The sequence below is a fragment of the Lutra lutra genome, chromosome 9 (assembly GCF_902655055.1).
Source record: "Lutra lutra chromosome 9, mLutLut1.2, whole genome shotgun sequence".
NCBI classification, from domain to species: domain Eukaryota; kingdom Metazoa; phylum Chordata; class Mammalia; order Carnivora; family Mustelidae; genus Lutra; species Lutra lutra.
Window position 1 is genome coordinate 117,326,444 of NC_062286.1, and position 8,559 is coordinate 117,335,002.

At 45.9% G+C, this 8,559-nt stretch overlaps 1 protein-coding gene across 1 annotated transcript; it reads left to right on the top strand.

Annotated features, from left to right (window-relative positions):
- The first annotated feature begins 753 nt into the window (after window positions 1–753).
- DEFB123 (defensin beta 123) lies at window positions 754–8,319 on the top strand. Its single transcript, XM_047746539.1, has 2 exons — window positions 754–1,012; window positions 8,071–8,319. The coding sequence occupies exons 1-2, from the start codon at window positions 955–957 to the stop codon at window positions 8,214–8,216; spliced, it is 204 nt and encodes a 67-aa protein (XP_047602495.1). The 5' UTR covers window positions 754–954; the 3' UTR covers window positions 8,217–8,319.
- The last annotated feature ends 240 nt before the right edge of the window (window positions 8,320–8,559 follow it).

Genomic DNA, 8,559 nt, shown 5'->3' on the forward strand with positions numbered 1-8,559 from the left:
TTAAAAAAAGTTGTTTATACTTCCTGACCTCATTATTTCTATTTTTCAGTCTTCAACCTCCTCATTCTGTTGCCCCTACGGAAATAGTTTTGGAGTCATTTTGTCTTGTAAACCCTATATATGCTTTTGTACCCTTGACGCCAGTGAGGGTAGCGTCTAGTCAGGAAATGGAAGGCAACAGGATGTTTAACTCAAGGAATTGGTCACACGTTGTTGGAAGACTGAAAGAACAATAGAACCCTGAAAACAGAAGAGTGACTACAGAAAGAAAGGGAGACAAAGGGACTTTCCGGACCTGGGAGTTCAGAGGAGGGACCCCAACAGCTGATTCCTGGATCTCTGGGGAAGGGCTCCGCCCCGGGTCCAGAAGACCTGCCTCCATGGGTAAAGGGGACACGTCGCGTTTGGCCCTCGGATGGCAGAGGGCACCGCCAGGCTGGTGCTGGGAGCTTCATCTCTCACCACCGTTCTCCCGGTTTCCCTCCGGTCACATCATGTTTCTCACTCTCAACCCCAACGTAAGCCTCAGGGCCGACTTCCTCTGCCTGGGACGCCAGGTGGGCTCACCTGCAGGTGCCATCACCCTCTGGGCGAGGTCTCCCCAGCCCCTCTGCGTTCCGCATGCGTGGCGCCCCCTGGCGGTCCTTCGGTGCAGGCGGTTTAGAGCTGGTGGAAGGACCTTGGACACGGTTGCCAGCCCCCCTTCCCGCCCTCTCCCAGTCGACCCCACCCCCGCTAACCAAATGACCGCAGAAGGCGTGCCAGCTCCGAGTGTGTGGCTGCAGACCCTGGGCTCCGGGAGCGCGGGGGCCAAAGCCGTGGGCGGCTGAGGCACGTGCGGGTGACATCGGTCCCGCTGAACAAAGGGACCTCCAGCCAGAGAGGCCGGAGCCCTGCCCCATTCGTTTTGCCATCCCCTCGGACTTGCAGCCTCACCTTGGGCCACTTCCAGCCATGAAGCTCCTGTTGCTGACTCTGGCCGCTCTGCTGCTTTTGTCCCAGCTCACGCCAGGTAACCTGGACCCCCTTGGGGAGGGGCAGGATGTGCAGACTGAGACCTGGTCGCGGAATCCCCAGGCCCGGGAGGATGGGCTGCCCAGCTTCCGTAGCTCCCCTTTTGGAAGCACGGAGAGGAGGCACCCTCGCCCACAGCAGGTGCCAGAGCTTAGGTGTCAACCACGACACCTAAAGCTTCTGGCCCAGCCGTGCCATCCATCTGTGCTCTCTCAGGAAGCAGGTGCAGGTGGTCTTGCACCTGAGAAAGAATGGAAGGGGTGCGAGGGAGAAGCAGGAAGAAGAGGGCAACCATGGACCTTTTACCAATAGTCCCCAGAATGTTCTCGGCTTTGTAAAGATCACAACCACCTCAACCAGAGAGAAAAACTCACATACACTGTTGCTGCCTCTGTACCAGACCCTGTGTCAGAGCCTAGGGCCACAGAGATAAATGACAATGGGGATTGTCTCCTGGGGGAGACAATGAAGGGCATTTATGACCCAGGGTGGCATGAGCTCTGACAGAGGGGGTCTAGGGATCTGAGGTGCACATGGGAGGGACCAGCCCAGTCTGAGGGCCAGAAGAGTCCTCCTGACGGGATACCCTGAGTCCTGAAAAGTATGCTGAGATTAGAAGGGGATGGAGAAGAGAAGGAAGCAGGAAGGGTGGCCCAGACAGAAATCAGCTTATGCAAAGAAAGATCCAGCTGTGGAAGAGAGCATGGGGCCTTCAGAAAACTGGCACACCATTGGGGTTAGGGGCATGATGAGGGGGAAACTGAGGAAACATTCAAGGTCCAGGCCTTAAGGGGCCTTGTCTATCAGATGAGGGGGCCATGGGAAGACTAACCGGGTTCAGGCCATGTTCAGACTTGTCCATCCCCCACCCTTACCCCTGGGCTCACTATCTGCCCCTCCCGCTCAGCTGGCTAAAGCTTCCCCCAAATGTGACAAAATAGTTTTTAATATCTTTTTTTTTTTTAAAGATTTTATTTATTTATTTCACAGAGAGAGATCACAAGTAGGCAGAGAGGCAGGCAGAGAGAGAGAGAGAGGAGGAAGCAGGCTCTCCGCTAAGCAGAGAGCCCGATGTGGGACCTGATCCCAGGACCCTGAGATCATGACCTGAGCTGAAGGCAGCGGCTTAACCCACTGAGCCACCCAGGCGCCCCAGTTTTTAATATCTTTGATGAATTTTTATTCATTGCAATCTTTATTGCTGCAGAAAGTCAAATTGTCCCATCTTTGACTTGTGGTAGCCTTATTACATATATCCCTGCTGGTTTGTGATAGTTTCCTTGTGAGAAAGCCCAGCTTAGAGACACCACAAGAAACACATTTGCAGTCCGATGGAGTTAGACCTATTAACTTGGCACAGCAAAGGAAAATACACAATAAAGGAACTGTGGGACAAAAGATGGAACAAATAAGGTTTCTATAGGATTAAGGAGAAGGACGGAGTTTGGATAAAATGTAAATGAAGTTATGTGTTTTGTTTTGTTTCAAGTTTTTATTTAAACTGTAGTTAACTTACGGTGTAATATTGGCTACAGGAGTAGAATTTAGTGATTCATCACTTACATAAAACACCCAGTGCTCACCACTTAAGCCACTTAAGCCCTCCTTAATGCTCATCACCCAGTTAGCCCATTCCCCCCCAAGAGCCCGTCCAGCAACCCTGTTTGTCCTCCATAGCCAAAAGTCTCTTATGGTTTGCTCCCCTCTCTCTTCTTTTTTTCTTTCCCCTATGTTCATCTGTTTTGTTTCCTAAATTCCACATATGAGTGAAATCATATGGCATTCGTCTTTCTCTGTGAAGTAGTGTTTAATAGACTTCATGTGAAAAGGGATTAACATCAGGCCGAGACTGAGAAACGGATTCAGGGTTTCATTTCCATGGAAAGTACAAAATGAAGAGAGATGTGGAATTTTGTATCCCAAAACCCCTTCTCTGACAGTCTGCCCTTGGCTCTGAAATCAAGGATACTTTTCTGTTTTGAGAGAGTGGCTCCTCAGGAAAGAATGTAATGTTCCAGTCCTGCCCATATGATTTCAAATACAAAATTTCTGAAAGATGTGACTTGAGACTTTATCCTTTTGTTAAGTGACAAAAGCAGTTTCACTGGTTTGTAGCTGGTTATCTGGGGTGACAAGACATTCTAGGCTCATCTTGTACAATTCCTGCCCCAGGTCTTGAAATCCTCATTTCTCCAAGAAGCTCTGGGGGTTTTTGTTGTTGTTGTTGTTGTTGTTTTTGTTTTTCTAAGTAGGGAAGTGGTATTTCAGAACCGTGATCTAGGTGCTAGAGATATTCAATCCTACTAAATTAGTCTTTCATTCCACGTCTTTTCAGTAGACAGAACTGGGTGGGAAAATCAACACATTGAATACATATAAAATATCTCATGAATTCATATTAATACTTTCTATTCAAAGTGATCTTGATTAGACATGATAGGGCACACTTAATGAGTAATATTCCTTTTTTTCAAAGATTTTATTTATTTATTTATTTGACAGAGAGAGAGAGATCACAAGTAGGCAGAGAGCAGGCAGAGAGAGAGGGGGAAGCAGGCTCCCCTCTGAGCAGAGAGCCCGATGCAGGGCTCGATCCCAGGACACTGGGATCATGACCTGAACTGAAGGCAGAGGCTTAATCCATTGACCTATCCAGGCGCCCCAGTGAGTGGTATTCCTATCAGGAGAAAAAGCATCACTAGCAAAAGTGTGCACCCAGGACCAGAGTCCTGTTGAGAATATCCAGGAAAAGCCACCAGAAACAAACTCATGAGTCTTAGAAGTCAGACTATATGGTTCACTCAACAAATGCTTTGGTTGCTTATGTGGATGCCTTCACACGCACAAGCACACATCAGAACGTTTTCTGGGGGGGCATGTGGGTGGCTAGTAAGCCCATCTAGATTGATTCCCCAGGGCTAGTAAGCCCATCTAGATTGATTCCAAGTTCTTCAGCTTCTTTGCGCAATTCTTTTCATCACCACGTGAGAACAGGTGTTTTGCAGAAGAATATACGCATCCCCAACCACTGAGTTCAAGAGCGAGGGTTTGATTCCTGACATGAAAAGGCAATAAATTGTTCCAACTTAATCCAACTGTACGGCGAAAGGAAAAGGAGCTGGGCAAGATATCGTGGCCTTCTACAATTTGCTGGGGGGAGAAAAACAGTAAACAATGGACCGTGAACAAATTATGAGTCACTTAGGCTCTTCAGGACCTTCTGTCAGTTTAGCAAGTTTTAATTTCAACATACGGCAAGTTCTTTCTATTTTTTCTGAGGGTTGAGAATGATAAGGACGGCATGATTTTTGGCAAAACTGCCCTTCCTTAATTAATATCCCAGGAAAAAGAGCACCTTGGTCACTAGAAAGGCAGGTAGGCTTTCCCAAACAGGAAGACAAACTACAATTGTTTTTAGTCACAGGAAACACTGTTGCTTTCTGGCAAGGAAAAGCCTCTGGTCCTCCACAGAAAAGGCAGACATAAGTGAGTACATATTCAAATCCTTGAGATTTAGGCAGCCGTGCAGAGTCCGTGAGACAGTGGTTCCTTTTCCTGTCCCACTTTTGCTGTTTTTCCGAGGGTTATTAAGCTGGAGAGAGGGACATACACTGGAGCTGCCCTCACTGATCAGTTCAAACTTCTCCACCAGTGTCGTCTTAGAACAGTTTGATAAGTTTCCGGTGCAGCAGCTGGCTCAGTCAGTGGAGCATGTGATTCTTGATCCGGTTGAGTTCAAGCCCCATGTTAGGTGTAGACATTACTTAAAAACAAAATCTTTAAAAAAAAAAAAAGAAAAGAAGAAGAACAAGAGTCTATGGGTTTTCTTTATTGTGATGGGTCAAATTTTCCACCAAGTTCCATTTCATACAATCCGGAAAGAAACACCCAATAGCCATCTTAATGTCTGCATCACATGTCAGATTTTTCTCGGCTATTTTTTCAGAACTTAGTTCTTGTGATGGTAGTCTGCTCAGGGTTCAAAAGAAGTTTTAAAAGATAATTAAAAAAAAAAAAAAACCTAGGGTTGCCTGGGTGGCACTGTCAGTTAAGCTTCTGCCTTCGGCTCAGGTCATAATCCCAGGGTCCTGGGATCAAGCCCCACGTTGGGCTCCCTGCTTCTCCCTCTCCTCCCCACTCATGTTCTTTGCCATTATTTCTGTCTCTCTTGCTCTCTCAAATAATAAAATAAGTAAAACCTGGAAAAAAAAATTCCTGGCTCATATATATGTATGTATACTTATATGTACATATGAGCTTGTGTTAAAGATTTTATATAACTCATAATGAGAGAACAAGGCAGGTTTTATAACTGGATCAAAGCATCAATAGGAACTGGTTTTCCAGGGCGTCTGGGTGGCTCAGTGGGTTAAGCCTCTGCCTTCGGCTCAGGTCATGATCCCAGGGTCCTGGGATCGAGCCCCACATGGGCTCTCTGCTCAGCGGGGAACCTGCTTCCTCCTCTCTCTCTGCCTGCCTCTCCGCCTACTTGTGATCTCTGTCTGTCAAATAAATAGATAAAATCTTTAAAAAAAAAAAAAAGAAAGAAAGAAACTGGTCCCCCGCTCCATGGTGTAGAGCAAGAGAGGGAATCCACTGAACCACTATGCAAAAGAATATACTTGAAAATAGAGAGAAATAATTTTTTTTAAAGATTTTATTTATTTATTTGACAGAGAGAGATCAGTGGGCAGAGAGGCAGGCAGAGAGAGATGGAGAAGCAGTCTCCTCGCTTGCGGAGCAGAGAGCCCGATGCGGGGCTCGATCCCAGGACCCTGAGATCATGACCTGAGCCGAAGGCAGAAGCTTAACCCACTGAGCCACCCAGGTGCCCCTAAAGTAATAATTATTTTTGCCCTACTATTGTTTATCAACAGCTCATAGAGTCGTAAAATAATTCCCACATAATCAAAATCAGATAGCCCTAAAGACTGTGGTCTACCTAGACCAAGCATGATTGACACTATTGACCATTATTGACCTTTTGGCACTTTGGGCTAGATAGTCCTTTGTTATGGCTGTCCACTGTAGAATATCTAGCAGAATCCTTGGCCTCTACTGACTTAATTGCCAATAGCACCTCTCACCAGTTGCAGCAAATAAAAATGTTTCCACATTGGGACGCCTGGGTGGCTCAGTTGGTTAAGCAGCTGCCTTCGGCTCAGGTCATGATCCCAGCATCCTGGGATCGAGTCCCGCATCGGGCTCCTTGCTCAGCAGGAGCCTGCTTCTCCCTCTGCCTCTGCCTGCCATTCTGTCTACCTGGGCTCGCTCTCTCTCCCTCTCTCTCTGACAAAAAAAAAAAAAAAAATGTTTCCACACATTTCATTCCAAACATCCCCTCAGGAGCAAAATCACCCCGGCTCCAGACGATGCATTTTTTCAATGAAGCACAGATTTCCCCCTAGACTCTCTCCCCTGTATTGATCAAAAGATCGTCTCAAAGAAAGCTTACTCCGGATCACAAAATACACCTAGTCAAAACCTATAGCAGGAAGAAGGAAATAATAAAATTTACAAATTAATGAAACTTAAAATTAACTTACAAAGGAAGGAAATAGAGAAGAGTCAGGGCTTTACTGTCCAAAGAAAGTGGTTTAACAGATACAACTGGAGGTCCCAGGCTTCGTTCAGCTGCCAGAGCCCCTGAAGACCCGAGTCAGAGCAGGCGTGGGGCTTTTCAGAACAGAGAAGGGTGTACAGGTCCTCATTTGGTTCAGGCAGAGGATTTCATCTTTAACTGCTGCAAAACCTGTGGCTGGAATAGAAAAACTGTCCCAGATTCGTGTGCCTCTAGGTTGAGGCACCCCCAAACTGTCAGAACACTTCTTCCGGGAGCTGTGTTGGCAAGTCTTGCAATCTGTTGATTGAGCAAGATCCTGGGACAGGAAAGGCCTCCCCCAAAATATGGATGGGCTGTTGCCAGGGGCTCCAGGGAAGGGGAAAATGGGGGTTCCTGTTGAATGAGTAAAAGAATTTCAGTCTTACGAGATGAAGAGTTATGCGGGTGGCTGGCGATGGTGGCTACCCACAATGTATTGAACACCGTCGAACTGTGTGCTTAAAAATGGCTACTGGCTACGATGGCAAATTTTATATTATGTGTACTTAACTGTAATGTAATTAATGAGAAAAAACCTAAGTGCAGCCACCTCTTAATGATAGACCTTGGCAAAAATATAAATAAATAAATAAATAAATAAATAAATAAATAAACTTATGAAGAAAGTGATGGAATGTTGGCCAAAAACAAAGCCAAAAAACAACCAGTATGGATAACCCATGAACACACACTGAGGGAAAGAAGCTAGATGCAAAAGGCCACACGGTACATAATTCCATTGGCATAAAATGTCCATAGTAGGCACATCAACAGAGTGGAGGGTAAACTGGTGATTGCCCAGTGCTGGGGAAAGGCGTGCAGGGTTTCTCTTTGGGATGATTAGAAAGTTCTGGAATTGGATGGTGGTGATGGTTGCATAACACTGTTAGTATACTTAATTCCCCTGAACCATGCACTTTGAAAAGCTTGATGGGTACCTGGCTGGCTCAGTTGGAGGAGCATGCTCTCTTGATCTCGGGGTCATGGGTTTGAGCCTCACATTGGGTGTGGAGATTACATAAATAAACAAACAAATAAACAAACTTTAAAAAAAACAAAAACAATGCTTGCACTAGTAAGTTTTATGTTCTTTGTATTTTTAAACATTTCTTTTTTTTTTTTTTAAGATTTTATTTATTTGTCAGAGAGAGAGAGGAGAGCGAGTGAGCACAGGCAGACAGAATGGCAGGCAGAGGCAGAGGGAGAAGCAGGCTCCCCGCCAAGCAAGGAGCCCGATGTGGGACTCGATCCCAGGACGCTGGGATCATGACCTGAGCCGAAGGCAGCTGCTTAACCAACTGAGCCACCCAGGCGTCCCGTTATGTTCTTTGTATTTTACCACAATGTTTAAAAAGGGAAGGAAAGAAAAAGGAGGCCAATGGTCAAAGACCTGCTTTAATACCTCTTCTCAGGGCTGACACTGTCTCTCCATTCTTCTTTCTTTTTTGTGTCAGGCGGCACCCAAAAATGCTGGAATCTTCATGGCAGATGCCGCCAGAAATGCTCCAAGAGAGAAAGGGTCTATGTTTACTGTACCAATAATAAACTGTGCTGTGTGAAGCCCAAGTTCCAGCCAAGAGAACAGCTATGGCCATTTTAAGTTCTTTGAAGCCTGAAGCCATGAAAACACAGATGGAGCTGCCCTGAGTCTGACCGCAGTGGATTCCTAAATTCTGTCAATAAACACGTGTAGCTGATCTCTGTGTTCGTCTCTTTGTCTACCCTAGCAGTACTCAGGAAATCCCCTTTCAGGTGAAGTCAAAATATTTTCATAACAATAATAATAAGAGAGTATTTGTCTTTTTCAGTCTTGCTGTCTCACAAGTGTGCAGTGGAATCTTCTGGAATCTATATGACATATGATGATATCATTGTTCCATGAGTTGATGAAAAGTGTGTTTATGTATCCTGATGTTCCTAGAATTTTTTAAGGTAGCAGGGTG